At 35.7% G+C, this 25435-nt stretch overlaps 3 protein-coding genes across 3 annotated transcripts in view; 2 read left to right on the plus strand and 1 right to left on the minus strand.

The window, feature by feature from the left end:
- Positions 1 to 1975, plus strand: part of LOC111984643 (bifunctional dihydroflavonol 4-reductase/flavanone 4-reductase) — a 6091-nt gene extending 4116 nt beyond the window's left edge. Inside the window, exons 3-5 of the mRNA XM_024016260.2 lie at positions 568 to 762; positions 1532 to 1691; positions 1779 to 1975. Coding sequence (XP_023872028.2) covers positions 568 to 762; positions 1532 to 1691; positions 1779 to 1975 — 552 coding nt within the window. The remainder of the gene's footprint in view (positions 1 to 567; positions 763 to 1531; positions 1692 to 1778) is intronic.
- Positions 1976 to 7907: 5932 nt separating this feature from the next.
- Positions 7908 to 13141, plus strand: LOC111984642 (bifunctional dihydroflavonol 4-reductase/flavanone 4-reductase). The gene is made up of 6 exons (XM_024016259.2): positions 7908 to 8082; positions 8271 to 8440; positions 11744 to 11938; positions 12080 to 12239; positions 12500 to 12692; positions 12814 to 13141. Exons 1-6 carry the CDS (start codon positions 7965 to 7967, stop codon positions 12995 to 12997), a joined length of 1020 nt encoding a protein of 339 aa, XP_023872027.1. The 5' UTR covers positions 7908 to 7964; the 3' UTR covers positions 12998 to 13141.
- Positions 13142 to 18314: 5173 nt separating this feature from the next.
- LOC136061751 (uncharacterized) lies at positions 18315 to 18944 on the minus strand. The gene has a single exon (XM_065759963.1). It carries the CDS (start codon positions 18942 to 18944, stop codon positions 18315 to 18317), a length of 630 nt encoding a protein of 209 aa, XP_065616035.1.
- Between the last annotated feature and the right edge of the window lie 6491 nt (positions 18945 to 25435).

Consider the following 25435-nt stretch of genomic DNA (forward strand, 5'->3'; position numbering starts at 1 on the left):
TTTTTTTTCTTATCCCCCCCCCCCCCCCCCATCTTCACCTAGTAAAAATTTGCCATGTTTTTAAAATTTTGAGTAATGTTATATGCACAAGAATTTTGACAACTTTTTTCACATTTGTTGAGTTGTCAAGCTTTCACTAGTTTTCATTTGTACTAATGATTATTGGTAAGTAAAAAGTGATGTCAATAGTGGACCATGATAAATACTAGTAAGAATTTGTTATATTAATAGTTTTTAAAAATGTTTTTAAAAATTTAAGTAATGTTATATGCACAAAAATTTTGACAATTTTTTTCACATCTGTTGAGTTGGCAAGTCTTCACTAGTTTTCATTTGATCCTTTCACCAACATCATTTCGTTTACATACGACTAACAATTTGTCACATTAACCGGTGTCAAATTATTTGCGTTAGTAAATTTTCTAATAAAATTTGTAATTGTAGCATTACTCTTTTACTAATATTGAACTATTTTTTTTTTTTTAATGCCAAATAAGTAAATGAATTGAAACTATCCAAATTCTAAATCACTCCTATTAGAGTCCTAACTAAATGTTTGCTATGCAGAACGAAGTGATAAAGCCCACGATAAATGGGATGCTAAGCATCATGAAAGCATGTGTGAATGCAAAAACTGTCCGAAAGCTGGTATTCACATCATCTGCAGCAGCAGTTAGATTTGGAGAGCATGAAAAGACAGTATATGACGAAAACTGCTGGACTGATGTTGAATTTTGCCGCAACAAAAAGATGACTGGATGGGTAAGGTTTTATTTATTTATTTATTGATTATTTTATTCAGCAACAAAATGTGGCTCCAAACATGCTCTAATCATTAATAGAAATAGGGAATTTATCTAATTAAGTCCGTCAAGTGTGTTGCACATGACAATAAATATGTCGTTTTCCTATTGGGGGTTAGAGGTCAAACATTTTCCTTTAGTTATTATCTAATGTTTGTGTTTGGTTTTATTTGGATAGAGCTCAAGGCTCCAAGCATGCTTGGAACCACTGTTTATTACATTCGGTTTGTTTTGATGTAAAATATTTTCTTATTTACAGTATTTGGCAGTAAAATATTGTAATTTACCATTTATCATAAAATCAATTATAAAAATTTATAAAACGTTTTACCTTTAAAAACTTGGTAAAACATTTTATAAAAATACACAGTTACCCTCTCCCATCGGGTGGCTAGGCCGTCAGTCTAGCACATTGGGCAGTTGGTGTTGGTAGTCATGTCACTAGAGACGACAGAACTGTTGGTTCAGTCAGCGGAGTCGCTGCTCTGTAGGTTAGTGCCTATGGTCAGGTTGCCAAAACCAGTAGTCTAGCAGCTGGAATGGCGATCCAATCACAAAACTTTCAGCACCAGCATCTCTGGTGGCTGAGCTGCCAGTTTTAGTGGTTTGTACTAGAAAAATTTTACACGTCGCACTAAACAACTGAAAATATTTTATTTCGAAACAAACAGAGCATAAGTAAGTGGTTGGGATAATGTATATTCTAAGCAATTTGTTTGGGTGCGCAGATGTATTTCGTGTCCAAGTCACTAGCTGAGCAAGCTGCATGGAAGTTTGCCAAAGAGAACAATTTGGATTTCATCACTATAATCCCACCTCTTGTGGTTGGTTCATTCCTTATGCCATCAATGCCACCAAGTCTCATTACTGCTCTTTCTCCTATCACAGGTACATGTTGCCATGCCCTTGTTATCATTGAACATGTAGTTCAATTCACTTGTCCCTTAAAATTTACATTAACATGTTCCATTGCAGGGAATGAAGCTCATTATTCGATATTGAAGCAAACCCAATTTGTTCACTTGGATGACCTCTGCAATGCTCACATTTTTCTGTATGAGCATCCAAAGGCAGAGGGAAGGTATATATGCTCTGGCTGCGACGCTACCATTCATGACGTTGCAAAATTGCTTAGAGAAAAATTCCCCGAGTACAATGTCCCTACAAAGTGAGCCCTCTCAACTTCTTGACATTTTGCATTTGTTATACTCTTTTTTCATTTTCACCAACAAAGTGGTATTAATTTAAGTTTTAAATATCACATGTCTTACATCTAATAAAAATTGGAGAGAATTGGAGAATTCAGTTGGAGAGAATCTTATCCCTAATAAACATAATGTCAATGATAAATCTAAGTGAAACTAATGTCACTTCAATTACAACGGGTCATAAATATTGTGGCAATACTGTCCCTAACACTTTTTTTCTTCTTTATATGCATGCATACTATAAGATTATAAGATTGACCATCAGGCTAATTGAGGCTTTGAATGCTCAGGTTCAAGGATGTAGATGAGAACTTGGAGATCATCTCCTTCTCTTCCAAAAAGATTAAAGAGCTGGGGTTCGGGTTCAAATACAACTTGGAGGACATGTATGTAGGTGCTGTTGAAACATGCCGAGGCAAGGGTTTGCTTCCTCCAGCTGTTGAAAAACGTGTTAACGGCACAGGTTTGCTTCCTCCAGCAGCTGAAAAACGTGTTAACGGCGCAAGCTGAGATTGAATATTACAGCTTCTGAGGTGACATGTCTTATAGTATTCTAGTTAAAATAAAACTGCCAACCTATGAGAGTACTATCGTTTTTTTTTTTGGATGAGTTGTAGAATGCTATCTGTATTTTGTTATTGCCAAGGCAGTGAGTTGTTATTAGTAAATAAAAATGAAATATTAGTGATGAATGCTCCTTTTTAGTTTTGATACTTTGCCTAAATTTATTATAAGAAGTCCCAGATGAATGAGATGATGCATGTATAACCTTCTGCATTGAAAAACAGATACAAGCACATATATCCAATGAAAAACTAGAGCAAATGAAGATCCCCACAACAAAACTTTCCAACTGACATTGGTAGTGAAAAGTATATAACATTTCAACAGCATACAAGCGCATATATCTAGAAAATTAAAGAAAGGTTACGCAAAACTTTCCAGCAGCATTAAATGTATATAACATGAAGACACAAACTCAAAATGACACTTGACATGGGTTGAAAGAATGCCCAAAAATTGATGAAAACAATGGACTCCTGCAAACTCACACTAGTCTTCTTTTCTAATCCTTCCAGCAAAAAGCGCAACTTTTTTAGCACAAAATATTTAAGCAGCAATGTAATGGGCTTCTCTATCATGGACCGATCCACTTTCAAACAAGTTACTCAGCATTTGTGGCTACCAATCCACACGAGCTATTGGGTCTCAACATTACAACAAGGCAACTTAAACTCATTGAGCTCCATATATTCCTACAAGCTTCAATTTGTTTTAATTTGGGCTATTCTAAACCTTCTAGCTAAGCAACTCTGACCCATTGAACTCCAACGATTCTTTGTATCCTCCAGTGGCTTTGGAATATAATATTGGGTCTAAACTTTTAGGACATGTTTGGTTTGTATTGAGGTTGTATTCATTTTCTATTTTCTTTTTTTGTACTCATTTTCTATCCTCAAACCTTGTACTCATTTTTTGTTTCCAACTATTTTTTTGTTTGATATCATTTTCTACTTTGTCTTCCCCTTCACTTTTTTTATGACAATCACCAACAAATATAGATCGAGAGAGTTCTTTGATATGACAAGTCAGTGATAGTGGGAGCCACAATTTTTATTTTTTTACAAAAATACCGCTGTATTCATTTTCAAGAAAATGAAAGCACCAAAAGTTGTATTCAATTTTTGTATTCAAATTTTTTTTTTTTTTGGATACTAAAACTGAAAACTGAATACAAAGACAAAGCCAAACAAGTTTTTTAATGTGGATCCCACAAAAAACTGAAAATGAATACAAAATACACCATTTTTTTGCTCAAACCAAACAAGCCCTAAACCTTCTAGCAAGACAATTCAAGACACATTGAGCTTTAGAGATTTCCATAACCTTTCAAGTGTTTTGGGCTACAGGATCTAAACCTTTCAACAAGGTAATGATCCTCAAAGCCCAAAACATGCATTTTTCTTTTTTTTGCATAAACGGGAGATATATTAGATAAACAAAAGTCTTATAAACAGAAATATTACAACAGGACTACAGTGTAAGGAAACACATCAACACAAACTAAACTGAAGCAAACTAAACACAAACCAAACAACACCAACCCGAAGAGAGGAATAGCTGAAACTAAACAAAACGCCACTAGATCCTTATTAACCGCGATGACTCTGGGATGAGACAAAACCCATGGAGTCCCAATATAAACATTGCCACAAAAAGGTGAGGCATGTATCATACAACACTTCCCATTCTGATTGAGAAGAACCCCTCTTTGCTAGTAAGTCCGCATAGCTATTAGCCTCTCTCCATATATGTGCAACGCGCACCTCCCAGTCCCTGTTAAGGAGCCACCTGCAATCCAAAATCAAGTTAGCAAATTCCATAGGATTATCTTCATTAGCATTTAACCATTTGTAAGCAAGAAGAGAATCTGTTTGAAGACAAACTTGGTGATGCCCCTTGGCCCATGCTCGAGCCAACACCTCTCTAATACCCCACAGTTCAGCCATAGTATTATTGGTGACTCCCAAGTGTAAAGAGAAACCCCACAACCATTCTCCATTGGTTGAGCGTGCCACACCACCCGCACCAGACTCTCCAGGGTTACCTAACGAGCTTCCATCTGTATTAAGAGTTACGTAAGGGAAAGGAGCCGGGCTCCACCTAATATATATGTGGGAAGACAGGGATGAGTGCCCTGACAGAACAGTGCTAAGGAAGAAAAACTTCGTGGCATGAAATATAGTGTTTTGTTTTAAACATGATAAGGAATGAATTTTCCTGTAAATATAAAAGAATTTCAACCCAACCAGATTGCCCATATGGTAAAAGCAAATATAATGTTCCATGGGATATAACACAAAGGGGAATTAAGTTTGGAATTAAGTTTACACCAGGCATGGAGTTCAAGCCTTAAAAAAAAATCAAAAATAAAAAATAAGGAAGTGCACAGGAAAGGAGGACCAAATATGATGTGCAAAGTGGCAATCATGCAGAACATGAATTGGCGTTTCAATCTCATTGTAATGGGGACACACTTGGTCACTCAGGGCAGTATGAGGGAAAATGACCAATTTGGTGGGAATACGATGGTGCACACATTTCCAAATGAAAAGTTGAATTTTAGGAGGTATTTTTAACTTCCAAATCCAAGACCATGTTACCAAAGTTGAATTTTAGGAGGTATTTTTAAATTCCAAATCCAAGACCATGTTACCGATGTCCGCCATTTAGAATCGTTGGATTTAGGTAAAAGAGAATGGTAAGCAGATTTTACTGAGCAAATACCCGCATGATGGTGTTAGACACGGTCATCTGTAAGAGTAGTAGGAGAACCAAGAATAGGCAATGGCTGAGCATAAATAAATTGGGTTATTGTCAATGGCAATACCATACTAAGAGGTGTGAAATCTCATTGATGAGTGTCAATGATCATTCTAGCCAACTTAAACTCATTTTCATGAGGAAGAAGTGGGCCATGAATGAGACCTCAGATTGGTCTTGGGGGTAGCCAATGATCCGTTTTAAAATTTTATATTACGGCCATTACGAATAATCTACTGCAGACGACCCTACAAGAGGTCCTACCCCCGCAACAAAGCCTTCCAGGAGTGCAGAGGCGAAGCTGTGTTGAAGGGTGAGGGGGCCATGGCCCTCCCAAAATTTTGAAATTTATATATATATATATATATATAATTATTTTAATGTTTTCAAAATTTAGTCTATAAAAATAAGAGTCCCCCCCCTCCCCCCAAATATTTGAATTAGTCTAATGATGCTTTTTAAAAAAAAAAAAAACTAGTCTAATAGTAATAAAGATATAACTTTATTTTTCGCAATTTTATTTTTTATTGTAAAATGTGCTCTTATATTTTTTAAATATTTGATAAAGTTTGGCATCAAAACATGTTTGAATCTATCTTTTTTAACCCGTTATGTGATGATTAACAAGTCATTGACTCATTAAAAAAATCTTGTCATTAAAACTATACATGAAATGTGTTTTTAGTTGCCACATAATAGGTTAGAGCAAGATAGCTTCAAATATGTTTGGAGACTAATTTATTCCTCCAAGTTTTGGATCATTCATATTTTTGAAAATTTCATTAGTTCAATTGAAAGATTTTTTACTTACTTTAGTATAAAATTTGATAATTTGTATTTAAAATGAAATTTTCTAAGAATTTCACTATGAAAATGGAAAAAAAAAAATGAATTTTTTTTTATGAAAGATCACCATCAAACATAATTTTGATTGAAAATACTAAGCTCTATTTTTTTTTTTTTTGGCTGGGTGTGTGTGTATATATAACTTATCAATAAAAAAGTGTATGTATATGTGTGTGTGTAATTAAAAAAAAACGGTGTGTGTGTGTGTGTGTGTGTGTGTGTGTGTGTTGGGGGGGGGGGGGGAGGGGTGTTGTCTTGATAAATATATTAGTGCAACAACTTGGCCTCCTAAATAAAAATTTCTGGCTCCGCCCCTGCACGAGTGAGATCCAGTATGCGAAGTGGTCTGCAAAAAATCAGTTATTCAGTAATGCTTTTGGGAGAAAATTTTGGCTAATAGAGAATGCGGGTTCCGCTATATTCGCCACGCCTGATTTATAAAAAAGGCATCATTGGTAGTTTCAAAATCCCTAATACCCAACCCACCACAAACCTTAGGCTTGGTGAATGTGTCCCATTTAATAAGGTGCACATGCCTTTGTGTCAATGTGTCTCCCCGTAAGAAATCTCTTAAGGACTTATCTATACTATTCGTAGTGCTCCTAGGAAGGACAGTTCTCAGTTAATGGGAGGGAATCTCTCATTGTATTCTCAGTCAACATTGTGATGGCTTTGAGTACTGTCCTAATGACTAGCTTTGGAGCACTCGATGTTTGGAGGGACAATGTATCTGGGAAAAGGAAATACATGGGATTCAAAACATGCATTTGCCACTGGATCTAGGTTATTATTTGCTGCCATGGGACATCCAACCTTCATCGACCATAGTTATTTGATATCAATATCATCTATTAATTTTGTCTTCTATTAAAGTGTGTTAAACTGTACGTAAATAAGTTGCACAAAAGTATATTTATACCTACAAAAATAAAACTATAAAAAGTTATGCAAAAAAAAATAATAATAAATAAATAACTGAGATTTTTTTTTTTTTTTTTGATAGGAATAAACTAAGATCTTATACTAAAACAAACTCAAATCTTAATAATCAACATTTGGAAAAAAAAAAAAATAGAAGGTTTTAGTTAACTTAACTAATAAATTCTACTGTTATTGAATAAAAAATATAAAGTCAAACCTCACTTAAACCAAAAACTAATTATTGAACTAACCTAATAATAAAAAATAATCATCAGAGAACCAGAAACAAAAAACAAATCTCAGTGTTAAGCTTTGCATAGATCAAAGGACCCGAAACCTAATTGACAGAGATAGAAGAAAGAAGCAGGCTTGTAGACCTATAGCCCATTGTGTACATGATGCTTCGCCCAATTAACGAGTGATGACAATGAATGTAAGGTAGGATATCCGTTGAGCCGAATGACATGAAAGTCCCAAGATTCAACCTTATTAGAAAGCCAAAAATTCAAGGCCATAATAGGAAAATAATAGTTCCGAGATTAGGTGTCTTTTTTAATTTTTTGAGCAAGGAGTAGGTGTGTTTAGACTCTGGCTCTTCCATCTACCACTACAACTTCGTGGTAGCAAACACGTGCGATTACTGGCTGGTAAGTGATAATCACGTGAGATTTAGCTGTGCGACAAAAATTGTGTTAGATTCCATAGCAAACAAAGGCATAGATGACTATTTATAGTCAAGCATTGCAAGACCCCCAAACACCATTATCCATTATTGGAGTTAATATTTTATTTTCATTAAAAAATAGTCTCACTCTCTCTCTCTCTTATACTTTCACTTTCCAAACAAGTAAAGAGAATTAACATGGGGTCAGAGGGTGAGACCGTTTGTGTCACTGGTGCTGCTGGGTTCATAGGATCATGGCTGGTCATGAGACTCCTAGAGCGTGGTTACACTGTCAGAGCCACCGTGAGAGACCCAGGTCTGGTTTTGTATTTCTTTTCTCAGTTATTACCACAACTTTTTCGATTCGGGATCGTCTGTGAGTAATAAACAATTAAATTAATTTATTACTTTTTCTCTATCACTCACGAACACATTAAGTCGTGACAGGAACATAAAAAGTCTTATTATTCTTAGTGATTTTTGTTTGGTTGTGGTGGGTTGCAGAGAACTTGAAGAAGGTAAAGCATTTGATAGATTTGCCTAAGGCATCGACGCACCTGACACTGTGGAAGGCTGACCTGAATGAAGAGGGAAGCTTTGATGAAGCAATTAAAGGATGCACCGGTGTTTTCCATGTGGCCACGCCCATGGACTTTGAGTCCAAGGACCCTGAGGTAAGGTTTTTGGTGTTGAGCTCAAAAATAAATATGATACAAGAAACAATGACTTTGCTTGTTGCTTTTTGTTTCTTTTCCTGCACTTATCAAATATTGATATAAAGGGCATAATCAATCTTTGTATCTGAAAAGAAAACTATCAATATGTTAATTTGTTTGTGTTGGATTTATTTTCGTAATTAAGCAGTGATAATTGGAGTGTCTAGCAGCTGTGGTGGCCGGAATTTAGGATGTAGAAACTAGAAAGTTAGGCCGGAATGAATGGGAGAAAAAAAAAAGTCATACTCTCGTCTGTTTTTAAATCTTTTTTTTTTCTTTTTTTCTTCTTTTTTTTTTTTTTTCATTTGATAGATTTGCCTAAGGCATCGACGCACCTGACACTGTGGAAGGCTGACCTGAATGAAGAGGGAAGCTTTGATGAAGCAATTAAAGGATGCACCGGTGTTTTCCATGTGGCCACGCCCATGGACTTTGAGTCCAAGGACCCTGAGGTAAGGTTTTTGGTGTTGAGCTCAAAAATAAATATGATACAAGAAACAATGACTTTGCTTGTTGCTTTTTGTTTCTTTTCCTGCACTTATCAAATATTGATATAAAGGGCATAATCAATCTTTGTATCTGAAAAGAAAACTGTCAATATGTTAATTTGTTTGTGTGTGTTGGATTTATTTTCGTAATTAAGCAGTGATAATTGGAGTGTCTAGCAGCTGTGGTGGCCGGAATTTAGGATGTAGAAACAGTGCCGGCTCAAGGCCTAGGCAACTTAGGCCTAGGCCTAAGGCCCCACAACAAATAAAAAATTTACCCACTAAAAAAAGGCCCCCATCTCCCTGAGTAAAAAGTTCAAAATTTTATAAAAATATAACACTTTTTAAATAATTGGTACTTTTTTTTTAGAGTGATGCTAAAAATACCACATATTTTATTATAGATTTAATTGACATATTACCAATCACATAAAAGAGTAATTCAAACACAAATAAATTAAGTTATTGAAATTCATCAATTACAATCATAATCACATTTATTGTGAATATTTTGTAGTATTTTTAGTATTTTTCTTTTTTCATTTCTAACATGGCTTTTAAAATAGGAGACCAATAAAAATTTAACCCAATTGAAACCCTAAGATGTTTCAAATAAAATGCTGCAAATGTGATAAATCACCAATAATGACTAATTTCTTACTAAGTCACACACCAAATAATATCTATTTATCTCTTTCTCTTAAAAAGAATATATAAAATTAAAATTTAGATTACAACCGTACTTAACTATGCATAGTCATATATCCAAGTTAAAGTAAGTTCCTTTTGATTCAACTATAATATTCAATCTTCTATTTGAAATTAACCTTAGTTGAGCTAGTATTATTCATCAATTTCTACATTTACATCAAATTAATATTAATTTAATTAGTATTATATAATTTTATTTAATTAATGTTTACAAATAAAAAGGTCCCATATAAAATTTTTGCCTTAGGCCCCAAATTTTGTTGGGCCGGCCCTGCGTAGAAACTAGAAAGTTAGGCCGGAATGAATGGGAGAAAAAAAAAAAGTCATACTCTCGTCTGTTTTTTACTTTTTTTTTTTTTTTTTTTTTTTGCTGCTGAATATACTCTCTTTTCTGTGGCTATCACAAATATGTTTAGTGGATAATTCTCATTTACTTTTAATATGGGCCTCACAGTGTACTTTGATAAATCGCATGTCTTTTAAAATGGGCCTCACAGCGTACATTGGTGAATTGCATGTTTTTTGTACCATAAGTTGCTCTGTGGCTAATGGTAAGTGACAGAGGTGTGTTCTCACGGGAATCCATCATTATATTTTTATTATTCACAACTTGTTATGTGAGCGAGTTATTGCACAAATTATATCATTTTATGTGATCTTAGCATTACTTAGGCAATCAAAAGATTTAACAAATGCATTTCACAAGTTGTTTTATTAGGTGGACTGTGGGCCAGATGAAAAATTAGCAAAAGAAAAATTTGTAAATATTAATGACTCAATTGGAATGAAAAATGTTGTTCTATAATATTATCATATAAAAATGTTAAAATTAATTAATGATATATTAAATAAAACTTACAAATTGATGTGATAAGAAACGCATGGTTCAACCACTTAATAAATTTTAAACTTTCAAATTGCTTTTTATGATGGAAATACTAAAATTATTACAAAATTTTACATCTTAAACTTACAAATTGGCGTGTCAATAAATGCAATTAGTAGGTTTCAACTACCTAATAAATGAATAAATTGTTTTGTGTTGATTGGTGACACACTAATTTGTAAATTTTATGTAGTAAATTTTTTAGTATCCCTAGAATCACTTTTGTTTGTGATTAGTTTGTAAGTTCTATGAAATAAATTTTTTTAGTATGCCTATCCTAGCTAATTAACAAATTGTAATAATCATTCCAATAATAAGGGGTGGTCAAATGGTCAAAATACAATAACTTTTTTTTTTTTTTTTACATAAACCTTATAAATGTGTAATTTTTTATTCATACGATAAAGTAGTAATTATGTGTGGTTTGGATTCGGCTGAAAGCCACGTTTTGCGTTTTAACCTTTTTTTTCTTTTTTCTGCACGTGAACAGTAACATCACATGGGTTTACTGTGCAGGGGACAAAAATCACTATTCACGCACTAAAAAATATTAAAAATGGGTCCCTCACACATTTATAAATTATTTTGCTACAGTATTTTCAGTTTTCAATTTCAACAACAATAAGTTCAATCCAAACAGACCCTATAACGACCCACCTCAAAAAGACTAGTCACAATTGAGATTTCTTGTAGTTGTTAATAAAGCCCAAATCTACCCAGTAAATACCCAATGTGAGACTCATCACACATCTACACACATCACACAATCAATCAAATTGGGGCATCATAGTAATAAAGAAATTTATTTATTTGGTTATTAACATGGAATGGGTCATATTTTTGTCATATTAGTTTTTTATAACTATTTAAAAAAAATGCTCTATAAAATAATAGAAAATATGTTTGGTTGGATTAGAGGGGATTTGAAAAGAGAGGATCACCACACACACACCAACAACACTAAAAAAAAAAAAAAAAAAAAAAAAAAAAAAAAAAAAATAGGGAAGGGAAATGTGAACACTTAGATGATCACCCTATATTTTTCAATACAGTTTACGAGGAGCACCCAAAAAAACCAGTAATAAGTGCCATTTAAAACCCATTGGCACATGAATTTCCAACTTTTTGACCTGCACCTACTCTACATTCATTCAATTTTGAATATATGCATTGCAGAATGAAGTGATAAAGCCAACGATAAATGGTGTGTTAAGCATCATGAAAGCTTGTGTCAATGCAAAAACTGTCCGAAGATTAGTATTCACATCCTCTGCAGGAACTGTCAATGTTGAAGAACACATAAAGCCTGTTTATGATGAAAATTGCTGGACTGATGTTGAATTTGTCCGGAAGAAAAAGATGACTGGATGGGTTAGCATTCATTTCATTTCGTTTTGTCTCTCTTTTGTTATATTTATAAATTTTCCCTTAAAGATTCCATTGTTCTGGATTGTATCTAATTTTGTTGGCAAACTAAGTGCTGAATTATATGAGTAATTCTTCTGCGTTCAGATGTATTTCGTGTCCAAGACACTTGCTGAACAAGCGGCATGGAAGTTTGCAAAAGAAAACAATTTGGATTTCATCAGTATTATACCACCACTTGTGGTTGGTCCATTTATCATGTCATCAATGCCGCCAAGTCTTATAACCGGACTTTCTCCTATCACTGGTACATATTGCTATTGCCATTATGACATTGTACTAAAATCATGAAAATTAATTACTTAACCTATATAAAATCTACCTAAAATTCTCTAGGTGTTGGTTAGATTCAATTATATGACTGCATTGGCCGATGAATCCCATATTTTGTGCTATGTTAGTCAATGCAACCACATACATGATTTAATTTAATTTGAAAACGTAAGAAACAATACCTAAATGATTGTACCTAAATTTTGTTGTAAAGACTAACTTGTTTAATTACAGGTAATGAAGCTCATTACTCGATCATAAAGCAAGGCCAATTTGTTCACTTGGATGATCTCGTGAATTCTCATATATATTTGTATGAAAATCCAAAGGCCGAGGGAAGGTATATATGCTCCCGGACCGATGCTACCATTCATGACATTGCAAAATTGCTTAGAGAAAATTTTCCAGAGTATAATGTTCCTACAAAGTAAGCACTTTATAATTCTCACCGTCTTTGACATTTTGCAAACATTGTTTTTCTTCTTAATTTATGTTATCTGGTACAACTATGAGCTTGGCCATTGAGACAATTAAGCATTGATTCTCAGGTTCAAAGGTATCGATGACAACTTGGAGATTGTCAGTTTCTCTTCCAAAAAGCTTAAGGACTTGGGGTTTGAGTTCAAATACAACTTGGAGGAAATGTTTGTAGGAGCTGTTGAAGCATGCCGAGCCAAGGGATTGCTTCCTGCTGCTGGTGAAAACAATGTCAATGTCACGAAAAAAGATTGAAAATTGTCAGTTTCTTGCGTGATTCATGTGACTTGGCTTAAATATGTGCACAAGTTATAAAACAAATGTATTTCTATCTATGAATGTGAGCTATCCGCTAATGTGATTCGACTGATTCCCAAATTTTACTATATACTTTTCCTAGTGGTGTATCTGTTTTTTTTTTTTTTTTTTTGGTTCAATTAAATGTATTTCTATCTATGAATGTGAGCTATCCGCTAATGTGATTCGACTGATTCCCAAATTTTACTATATACTTTTCCTAGTGGTGTATCTGTTTTTTTTTTTTTTTTTTGGTTCAATGGAGGGCTCTGGGCTCCACGTTCACCTACACAAAAAAGGAAGTGTCTTTCTATGAAGCTTTAATTGGTAAATACCTTCTTCATTTGTAATTTGTAAGCAAAATCGAAAAAAAAAATCAATAAATTGTTACTGAAAAATAACAATAGATACTACAAATTCAGTATCAATTATTTCAAAAGATAAAACCTTTTAGTAATTTGCAAACTTTACCTAAATGTTAAGGTCAATATTAGTATTAGTATTTTCTAGAAAGACCAAGCTATACCCAAGGTTTTTTTTTTTTTTTTGAATATTCTACACCTAATAAGTGACTATAAAGTTTTTCATTCAATCCTCAACCACCAGGCACCCGTCGCCACTCGCTACACCTATGGTGTGTGCGGGTGTTGGGTGAATTAAATTATATTATCCTATGTTCTTTCTTGGACCACTCCAGCAAAACCAACGGTCAAGTTCATATAGAAATAATGATTTCCAAGTAATTCTTTTTTTTTTTTTTTTTGGATACAGATTTCCAAGTAATTCTTACTCCTTAACACTTACCCCCTAATTTTTGGGAGGAGAGGAGGAGGTAAGTCATACCCATCAAGCCGCCACTTTTATTGAAGTTTACCATTTGTCCAAAAAAATCTGCACATTTTTAATTTGACCCTCTTAAAGATAAATTCTTAACTTCTTTATTATCTAGATTCCATTACATTGAGCTCATTAAACTTGTCGTAAAAGCCCATATAATTGGTCAAATAATTTCATGAGAATGACAACCACAAAGGTTCAAAGATTCTAGCTCTTTCTCTTTCACTCACTTTTTTTTTAAAAAAATAATTCAATAATTATAACAATAAATAATGGAATTTGAATCTTAATTCTCCTTATAAATAAAAATAAGTAATATCATTCGTTTATAAAACTATTAACTTGTTTTTCTTTTAATGGCTTTTGTTACACCCAAAAAAATAGGTTAGTAAAATGGATGACCAGCCCATAACACATTACAACTGACCTAGTGGCCCTATTAGGCTAGGTTATGGGCCACAATCATGTAGAGATACTGTAGAGCTTGGGTTTCAATGAGATAATGGCAACTTCTTGCTTCTTTTTTTTTTCCCCCCTTTGTTGGAGAACCACAGCGACTTGATTCTTGAATATGGTGTCTAGGGGCAATTGGACGAAATAGGGGAAATCCTATTTTATTTGAAGTGACATAAGATTAAAACTTTTTTTTTAATAATTTAATAATTAAGAACAATAAGAATGAAGGATTTAAATCTTAAATGTCTTCACTAGAACACGTGAAATATAACTTGTAGCAACATATAAGATTTGAATAATTTAAAAATTATCTGCATTTTATAGTTGTTAACAAGCTTTAAATTCACATGTAACAACTATAAAGTGCAAATAATTATTTCCATTTTCATTCCAAAAAAAAAAACATGTGTACAATCAAATTCTTACCATTTTAGCCAAGGATGGGACTCTAATATTGAGTGGCATTTTTTTTTTTTTCTCTCTATTTTATAAAAATAAGTGATACAAACTTTGGGGAGTGGGGGGGAGTCAAGATGAAAATTCTTGATAGTTGATACTATGGACTTAACATTTGGTGAAAAATTAACGAATAATGATGGACATAATTTTTTTTTTTTTTTTTTTTTTTGAGGATGTGATTTATTGTTTTTCTATATATATATATATATTTTTTTTTTTTTTTTCTTTTTGCGTAAACGGAGGATATACTAGATAAACAAATATAGTACAAGAGCAACATGACTACAGTACGTAGACCAACACCAAAACACTAAACCATGCTAAAACGAGACATACACATTCCGTACAAACCTATTAACACAAACCACAAACCAACTCGATGAGAGGTAATAGCTGGAACCAAAACAAAACATCAGACAACTGGACCATTATTGACTGCGACGACTCCGAGATGAAACAAAACCCATGGAGTCCCAATATAGACATTGCCACAAAAAGGTGGGGCATGTATCATACAAAACTTTCCTCTCAAACTGAAAAGCACCCCTCTTTGCCAGTAAGTCCACACAACTATTTACCTCTCTCCATACATGCTCAACATGTGCCTCCTAGCCCCTGTTAAAGAGTCACCTGCAATCCAAAATCAAGATAGAAAACTCTATAGGGTAAACCTCATTAGTATTCAACCATTTAGAAGCAAGAAGAGAATCTATTTGAAGACAAACTCAGTGGTGACCGTTGTCCCATGCTCAAAGCAACGCTTACCTAATACCCCAAAGTTCTGCCATGGTATTGTTTGTGACTCCCAAGTGCAAGGAGAAACCCACAACCATTTGCCAATGGCAGAACATGCCACTCCACCCGCGCCGAACATACCGGGGTTACCTTTCGAGCTTCTATCTGTATTAATAGTAACGTAAGGTAGAGGAGCCAACTCCACCTAGCGAATTTAGTTAAAGACGAGGATGAGTGCCGCACCAAAATGGTGCTGAGGAAGAAAAACTCTATGGTCTGTGACATAGCATTATGTTTTAAAATGTGAGGTGGTATGAGCTTCCCTGTAAAGATCAAAGAATTTTGACCCAACCAAATAGCCCAAATGGTAAAAGTGAATATAATGTTCCATAGGATATAGCAAGAAGGTGAAGTTTGGAATTATTTTTACACCAGTCATGAAGCTCAAGCCTAAAGAAGTCAGAAATAAGTAAGTGCGATGGAAAGGAGGACCAAATGTGTTGTGCAAAGTGACAATCACGAAGACGGTGAATTGGTGTTTCAATAGCAGTGCAACAGGGACATAATCGGTCAGTCAAGGCAGCATGAGGGAAGATGACAGAGTTGGTAGGAATGCGATGGTGAGCACACTTCCAAACAAATGGTTTAATTTTATGAGGAATCTTTAACTTCCAAATCCAAGACCATGTTTCCGTTGTCCTCCATGCTCCACCATTAGATAGTGGCAAAAGAGAATGGTAAGCAGATGTTACTGAGCAAATACTAGCATGATGGTCCCAGACACAGTCATCAGCAAGAGACAGTGTGGATTTAGAACCAAGGATAGGCAGTGGCTAAGCATAGATATATTGGGTTATATTTGATGGCAAGACCATACTAAGTGGTGTAAAATCCCATTGGTGATTGTCATTAATCATTTTAGCAACTATAAACTCATATTTTTGTGAAATAAACGGGCCGTGAATGGGACCTCAAATTGGTCCAGGGGGAAGCCAATGGTCCATCCAAAAATTTATGCTATGGCCATTGCGAATAACCCACTGCAGGCCACGCCGCAAGAGGTCCCCCCGCAATAGAGCCTTCCACGAGTGAGATCCAGTATGTGAGTGGTCCGTATGAAATCAAATGTTCAACAATGTTTTTGAGAAAGAAAGTTGGCTAATAGAGTCTGTGGGTTCCCCCATACCCGCCACGCCTGATTCATAAGGAAGGCATCATTGGTAGTTTTAAAGTCCCTAACGCCTAGACCGCCAAAGATCTTAGGCTTGGTAAACGTCTCCCAACTAATGAGGTGCACATGCCTTTGTGTTGGCATGTCGCCCCATAAAAAGTTTCGTATGGATTTATCTATACTACTCGTAATACTTCTAGGAAGAACAGTTGTTTGCATTTGATAATAGGTGAGGGGAGAAAGAATGGATTTAATCAATGTTATCCCACCCTGCCTGTGAAAGAAGTTTAGATTGCTAATGATAAAGATAAGTGATTAAGGCGTAAGATGAAAAGGTAAGGAGATAATGGATCTCCTTGCCTAATGCCTCTGGATGGATGGAAAGTTGCACCTGTCACGCCGTTCTATAAAATAGAAACTGAGGAGTAAGAGATGCACGCCATGATTAAATCGATAATAGGAGTGGGAAAATGGTAGAAAAGCAAGGTATACTTAATGAATGACCATTCTAATTTATCATACGCTTTCTCAAGGTCAATTTTAGCTGCCAATAGATTGGTTTTCCCCCGCTGATGGTGAATAAAATGAAGAAGCTCTTGAGCAAGGATATAATTATCCATCGCTCGTCTACCCAGGACAAAACCGGATTGGGCCGAATGAATCATGGTTGGAAGAAACGCTTTAAGCCTATTTACTAGAAGTTTGGTTAGCAATTTGTATAACATATTACACAGACTAATAGGCCATAATTACGAAATTGTTTCGAGATTAGGGACTTTAGGAATAAGCACCAATTTCACCTGGGTTAAGTCTTTAGGATTATGCGCTATGATGAACAATGTTTGTATAAACTTTGCTTTATCAACACCGACAAGCTGCCTATTATGTTGATAAAAATAGGCGTGGAACCCATCCGGTCCCGAGAGATTTTAAAGGATGCACAGTGAAAAGGGAGGAACATATTTCCTCTATATCTAGGAAACGGATGAGAATGTCACAAAAAACTTGAGGGTTGAAGTCTGAGGAGGAGAATAACAATTGTGGGGAAGGTAAAAATGAATCCAGTGAATCGGATTGGAATAGATGCTGAAAATGTGTGTTGACATGGTTATGGAGTTCGGAGCCTCAGATCCATTCTTCGGACTCATCTTTTAAGGTGACAACATGTTGACATGCTTGTTTAATTTTGGCTTGGACATGAAAAAAGCGTGTGTTGGTGTCTCCATAGGACAGCCAAAGGATTCGAGATTTCATTTGCCAAAGAAGAAATTCTTGGTATAGAATAGCATTATATTGATTTATTAATTGTTGTTCTAGTTGTAATAGAAAGTGGGAAGGATGGAGACATAAGGCACATTGGGTACCCAAAAGATGAGCGCGAATGCATTTTTTGTTTTGGTTAACTTGGCCAAAGATGTGAATATTCCATTCAGCTAGACAACCTTGGAGGTGATGGATTTTTTTATAAAAAGTAATAGTGAAGTTGTTAGACCTCATGACATGGTTTTCATGCGATAACCAACACTTGGTGATAAGTTGATGGAAGAGATGATGGGTCTGCCACATAGGTTGAAACCTAGGTAAAGTAAGATAGTGACCTTTTGGAAATAACACTTGTCACTCAGAATTTATAAAGGCCTTATCCAATTTTTCCGTAATGTGGCGCCGCCAATCCCAATTCTTATTTGTCCAAATGCAATAAGGTCCATTAGTGGCAAGATCAAACAAACCACAATGATTTAAACAATCATTAAAAGCATGCACATGTGATGCAATGAGTGGGCAACCTCCTAGTTTGTCCATTGTATGTAAAAGTTCATTAAAATCACCCATAACCAACCATGGCATATTAAATTCAGAAGCTACGTTCTTAAGATGAGTCCATAAATGCATGCGTTTATGAAGTATGGGAGAAGCGTAAATAGCGGAAAAAAGCCAGGAAGTAGATTGAGAAGAAGAGTGTACCTTGATAATCATGGTCACACTTTGCTTAATAGCCCAAACCACGTCTACATTGCATTTGCGGTCGTCCCACAACACCCATGTGCCATTAGAGAGGCCTATCGGATCCACACGAAAATGCCGAGGAAGTTTCACCTGACCAATAACATGCTCAGCATGATTGCCGCTGATACGTGGCTCAAGTATAACGAGTATGTCAGAACCATAGGCATTGATAAGGTCCTGCACATTCAAGCAAAAGCGAGCATTCCCCACTCCTCTAACATTCCAAGTCGCTATCTTCATGAATAGTGACTGAGGAGGTTGGAACTGACTCGGAGGTGGGGTCTAAGAGGTTGAAGGATACATCCTCTATTAAGGAAAAGGTAATGGCGATAGCTGTAGTGCAGTTAAAGGGTCCAAATAAATCTTGTGTTGTGATGGCAACACCACCCGCCCTAAGCACAATATGACACTAACGGCCATAGTTCGTTGCCAATTAGAAAAGTGGGTTATGACCAGCTTGTTGAGTTGGGTCTCCATTGAGTACATTAGCTCCTCCCTAGTTAGGAAGTTGAAGGTGGGGAAGGGGAGCACTTCGCTTCCAAAGACCATGTTGTTATGTGCATGAAAGGCCTGATTTAGTGGTGGGGCAGGTACCCTTCTTATGGACCGACATCGTGGTTATACATGACGAGGTTAGACCTGAGCAGCTTTTGGGGAGGAAGGTGGTATGAGAGGCACCAACCCATGGTTCATCATCCCTCATTCCTGTTGTGAAGGGTTGAGTTTGTCCATACAGGTGGGGATAATACGTGACTGCTATTGTATCGGAGTGGTGGGATGGAGAGCAACTTGAAGAATCTGAATGGGCTGTGGCGAGTTCGGAGGGTGGATGAGGGACATGTGAAAAGTCAGGTAGTCCACTAGAGCCAACGAATAGAATGGTTGTGCATCGGGGTTGAGAGTGTTGGAGCTAGAATTCTGAGGGTGGTGGAAAGGTGAAGACGGTGGTAAGTCGAAGTCGAGGGAGTGTGGGAGATAGGGAAGGTGGTCCATCATGGTGACTGGGAGAAATGTTTGAAGTGGGAGATGAGTAAGAGTGGAAGGAAGTCTGACCTGTAGAATTAGATATAGGGGGAGTTGTGCATGTAATAGTGATACCAAGGAGGTGAGGTGTGGCCACCTATGTGTTAAAGCGTCTGAGGTGGAAGCAATACAAAAGGTATGCATTAAAGAAGGGCACTCATAGTTTGCCGAATCCAAGGACTCGCCCGAAAGGTCTACCAAGTTGGAAAATCGATTCTACAGTGGGGCATTATGAAGCTATCCAGAGATAGGGTCCTTAGACAGAGATTGGGTCATGTTAGCAATGTGGGTCAAAGGGTCAATCAATCTGATAGTTGAAGTATGCAAAGTCATAATGTTATTCTCGATGTGACGTATGCTATTCTCTGTGTGATGTGTAGGATGGCTAGCTGGCCGAGTGGATTTGTTTCTTACATCGGTATGGTGCTTGGGATTCTTATGCGTCACCATCATCCAAGGACCGAAATCATGGGAGGCCAAGTTGTTAGAGTGCACTAGTAGGGAATGGGAGGAGTGGGAGTTGCATTGGCCATCACCACCTTGCGTCGCTAATGGCTAAACTGGACAGTGTTCCATTGTGTGTCCAATTCTACCACACAAAAAGCACAAGGTTAGAAGATTCTCGTACTGTATGGCTTGGGTGAAACTGCCTATTGTAACATGATGCCACAAAAGTTTGTCCATCTCAAGTTGAACACAAATGCGCGCAAATCAACCTCTAGCGATAGTATTCGTTATAGTGTCTATTTTTATGAATCGACCTATCCTATTCCTTATTGTTCGTAGGATATCAGGATGAAAGAACTCATTGGGAAGGTCAGCTAACTGAATCCATGCAGCCAAGGATGCCATCATGGCCTTAGCTACCTGAAACTTGGGTTCCCATTTACGCACTGACAAATAGTTATCACTACGAACCAAGGACCACGTTCTAGAACAGCCAGATAATCAGGAACTTGAATAAACTTAACTAAAAAGAAATCATATCCTAAATCTATCATATTGAAATTACCTGTAGGGCGCCAAATACCTTAGAGTCGTGTGAACAATGCCTTATATCCAAAGGACTTACCCACTACCTTGACAATGACGCTACTCTTCCACGGAGCATAAAACTTTTCTCGAACATGAGACGGCAGAGGAATAAACTGTTCCGCATGCTCCACAGCCCCGTCATTCACCATCAGCTCGAGATTAGCCTCGTGAACAGGGAGAGAAGTAGTCTCCATCGCTGCCATGTCTTGCATGAGGGCATCCTTAAATGAGGTCAATGGGGATACTGAAGGGTTTGGGCCTTGAATGGGTGAAGTAAAGGAAGACACATCTTTTTTACATGTAATGTTGAGCAGGAATTGCGTTTTTGGGGAGGGCAAAGACGGTGTGAGTGCTTCAGAGGTCATAGTTGGTTTTCGTCTTATTTTCTCTTTTCACCTAACTCAATTTTTGCTTTTTTACTTAGGCTTTTTTGGTAAAGGCAAGCATCAAAAAATTAATGGCGAAAAGCATATTTTAGTCCCTACATTTTCAGGCGATTCCCATTTTAGTCCCTACATTTTATTTTTACCGCTTTTAGTCCCTATCCTGAAAAACGCTTCCCCTTTTTGTCCCTACCGTTACTCATTTAACAGAAATATCCTACGTGGCAAACGATCCAACAGTAAATGTTGATGTATCTATTAAAATAATATTAAAAAAAGCCACGTCAGATAAAAATAATATTTAAAAATGCCACGTCAGCAATTTAATTTTTGAAAAAAAGCCACCTCAAATAAAAAATAATATAAAAAGTTATAACCTAATTATTTTTTTTTAAAGAAAAGAAATTAGTTAAATTAATTTTTTTTCCTTTTTTTTGGAAGAACATGAAGAACGTGTTCTTCATTTTTCTTCCCCACAAACCCAGAAAATCATACACCGAAGAACATGAAGAACCCACAAACCCAGAAAATCATACACCGAAGAACATGAAGAACGCGTTCTTCATTTTTCTTCCCCACAAACCCAGAAAATCATACACCGAAGAACATGAAGAACCCACGAACCCAGAAAATCATACATCGAAGAACATGAAGAATGTGTTCTTCATTTTTCTTCCCCACAAACCCAGAAAATCATACACCACAAACCCAGAAACCTAGAAATCAAACCACAAACCCGAAACCCAGAAACAAAATCACCAAACACCCACTGCCGAGAAACCCACAAACCCAAAAATCAAACCACCCCCTACCGAGCAATTCATACCCAAACCCAATACCTAACTCACCAAACACCTAAACAAAAAATCACCAAACACCCAAACAAAACCCAAAGGCACGACCACCACCACCTCGAATAGAACCCAGCCACCACCAAAACCCGGCTACCAACGAAACCCAGCCACCAAACAAACCCAACAAGCACCAAATCTCGCCACCAAATTGATCCAACAAGCACCAAAACCCACCACCAAATGGATCTAGCAAACACCAAAAAAAACCCACCACCAAAGCCGGCCACCGATTCAACTCCACAACCGAAACCCACCACCGAAATGCCACCACTAAAACCCAGCAACCACCGATTCGATCCAACCAAAACTTAGTTAGATGAGAAGAGATAGATGAGCGAAACATGTTGTGAATAGAGGAAGAGGAATGAGAAACGTAGAAGAGAGATATAGAGGGAGAGATGGAGAACTGTGAATAGAGAAAGAGGAATGGCAAACATGCTTTTTATTTTGTAAATCTGAGTGATTTTATGGTTTTTGTTGCTAAGAAAATGCAAGAAAAGAAAAGTAAATTTTTAATTTTTAATTTTTTGGGCAAGCTTAGTTGGGGAAGAAAAATGAAGAACACGTTCTTCATGTTCTTCCAAAAAAAAGGAAAAAAAATTAATTTAACTAATTTATTTTCTTTAAAAAAAATAATTAAGTTATAACTTTTTATATTATTTTTATTTGAGGTGGCTTTTTTTCAAAAATTAAATTGCTGACGTGGCATTTTGAAATATTATTTTTATCTGATGTAGCTTTTTTTAATATTATTTTAATAGATCTCGCCACCAAATTGATCCAACAAGCACCAAAACCCACCACCAAATGGATCTAGCAAACACCAAAAAAAACCCACCACCAAAGCCGGCCACCGATTCAACTCCACAACCGAAACCCACCACCGAAATGCCACCACTAAAACCCAGCAACCACCGATTCGATCCAACCAAAACTTAGTTAGATGAGAAGAGATAGATGAGCGAAACATGTTGTGAATAGAGGAAGAGGAATGAGAAACGTAGAAGAGAGATATAGAGGGAGAGATGGAGAACTGTGAATAGAGAAAGAGGAATGGCAAACATGCTTTTTATTTTGTAAATCTGAGTGATTTTATGGTTTTTGTTGCTAAGAAAATGCAAGAAAAGAAAAGTAAATTTTTAATTTTTAATTTTTTGGGCAAGCTTAGTTGGGGAAGAAAAATGAAGAACACGTTCTTCATGTTCTTCCAAAAAAAAGGAAAAAAAATTAATTTAACTAATTTATTTTCTTTAAAAAAAATAATTAAGTTATAACTTTTTATATTATTTTTATTTGAGGTGGCTTTTTTTCAAAAATTAAATTGCTGACGTGGCATTTTGAAATATTATTTTTATCTGATGTAGCTTTTTTTAATATTATTTTAATAGACACGTCAGCATTTACTGTTAGACCGTTTGCCACGTATGATATTTCTGTTAAATGAGTAACGGCAGGGACAAAAACGGGAAGCGTTTTTCAGAATAAGGACTAAAAGCGGTAAAATAAAATGTAGGGACTAAAATGGAATCGCCTGAAAATGTAGGGACTAAAATGTACTTTTCGCCAAAATTAATTTTATAGTTTTTCACATAATGGTGTATAGGAGGGATCAACAGTGGTATCCATCTTGTCCTTTAAAGTGGTTGTGTTTTTCTTAATAAAATAAATAGATATAGATGAGAATGGGTCTGACTTATCTCCAATACTTTTTTAACTGGAATTTCTTTTTATTTTAATGAGAAATTTCCACATCATCCACTAACTAAATAAAAAGTGGAGGTTAAACCTACTTCCACTTGCCATTGTATATTTAAAATAAAATAACATATCTAAGCACATTGATGGGATCAAATATTGGATACAAACCACCCACAAGACTAAGCACATTGACTTAGAGCATCTCTAATGGTCTATGTAAAAGTAAAATATTCTCTATAATAGAGAATAAGACCAAAAAAAGCCACTCCAATGGATTCTCTATACCTGGATTTTTTTTTTTTTTTTTTTTGGCTTATGAACAGTAGCTCATCAAGTTTGATGGGTTACTGTTCATTCTTCGAATGCTTTTTTTCTATTATAATAATTAGGTGTTGAATAAAAAAATATTGGAAGATGTGTAGTTGTTAAAAAAAAAATGAATAAAGAAATAATATTTAAATGAGATAGAGAATGGGATAGATAATCTATTAGAAAGTGTATTTAAAAAAGTGAGTAAATAAAGGTAAAAGCCACTGTTTATTCTCCAAACAGTACAAAAATTTGATGAATTTGCTGGAGATGCTCTTTAACAAGTTACATAGCAAATATACCACTCAAAAAAAAATGTCTTTAATCTGTTTGGTTTTATTCAAGTCACAAGTAAACTAGTAATTTTTATTTTTATTATTTTTTGAAAGCGTTATTTAAATTTAATTTGAAACTTAAAAATGTTTTTTTCCCTTCTCATGCTTTTGCAATTGTAACTCTAAAGTAATCCCCTTAATTATAAAGATTTTCTCAGTTTATTTAATGAATTTTTTCAGGCAATATAGTTAACCTTGACTTTAAGCATTTGATTTACCATATCTTTAGCGTGATTATATATAGTTATATACAATATAGTACAATAGATATGAATTGGATTTGGAATCTTTGGAGTATACAATACAGTGCAATGGAAATTGATTGGATTCAGAATCTTTGGAGTCATGTTCCAGACCCCTAAGCCCACCACCTAGTACTCCTGTGATGCTTATTTTAACCTGAAAATTAAGATATCATTACATTAATTTATATACTGACTTATATGGTGACGTAAATAGTTAAAACAAATTATTCATCAAATGTTTTATTTTTTAAAGTTATTCTTTAAATATTTTCATTAAAAATATTAAAATTTTATATTAAAAGGAAAAAGGAACTTGTAGGGTCTAATTTCTCTACGTAAACAGAAAGACAATTAATTTGTAGAGTATGGGTTGAAGAACTAGAGCTGACAAGGGATTCACAGCAAAAGATTATTACTTCTTTTCTTATTTATTGATCAGTTTCGCTTACATTCCATGCCCCGTTTCATACCCTCTCCCTCTATTATATAGCCACTCTCACTCTCATCCCTACCGTCCACGTGCTTCCCATCCGTGGACGTGCTCAAGTACCTGTCACGTCAGGCAGCTGCTTTTCATCCCTGTGTGAGTGGCGGTAGGTCATGAAGCACTGTTCAGATGTCTTCTCCACATAAATGCGGCCAGAAAAGCTGTTGCAATGCATTGAATACGGTGGCAGCAGCCTTCCCCTCAGATATTTCTTCATCCTTATCGTTTTTGAGTGTGCTTTGAGCTTATCTTGATCAGGTGGGCTCCTCGGACGATCAACCAGGCTTTTCTCCTGCTCAATTAGTCTCCGCTATCATACCAGGGTAAAACATCCTCCTCGGACAGGAGATGTCCTCCTCGGA

This window comes from Quercus suber, unplaced genomic scaffold (genome assembly GCF_002906115.3).
Source record: "Quercus suber isolate HL8 unplaced genomic scaffold, Cork oak 2.0 scaffold_348, whole genome shotgun sequence".
Classification (NCBI taxonomy): Eukaryota; Viridiplantae; Streptophyta; class Magnoliopsida; order Fagales; family Fagaceae; genus Quercus; species Quercus suber.

Coding starts and splice junctions, on each gene's coding strand:
- LOC111984642 (XM_024016259.2), top strand. CDS start 7,965: ATGGGGTCAGAGGGTGAGACCGTTTGTGTCACTGGTGCTGCTGGGTTC. Junction 8,441..11,743: donor TTGAGTCCAAGGACCCTGAG/GTAAGGTTTTTG, acceptor TATGCATTGCAG/AATGAAGTGATAAAGCCAAC. Junction 11,939..12,079: donor AGAAAAAGATGACTGGATGG/GTTAGCATTCAT, acceptor TTCTGCGTTCAG/ATGTATTTCGTGTCCAAGAC.
- LOC136061751 (XM_065759963.1), bottom strand. CDS start 18,944: ATGAAGATAGCGACTTGGAATGTTAGAGGAGTGGGGAATGCTCGCTTT.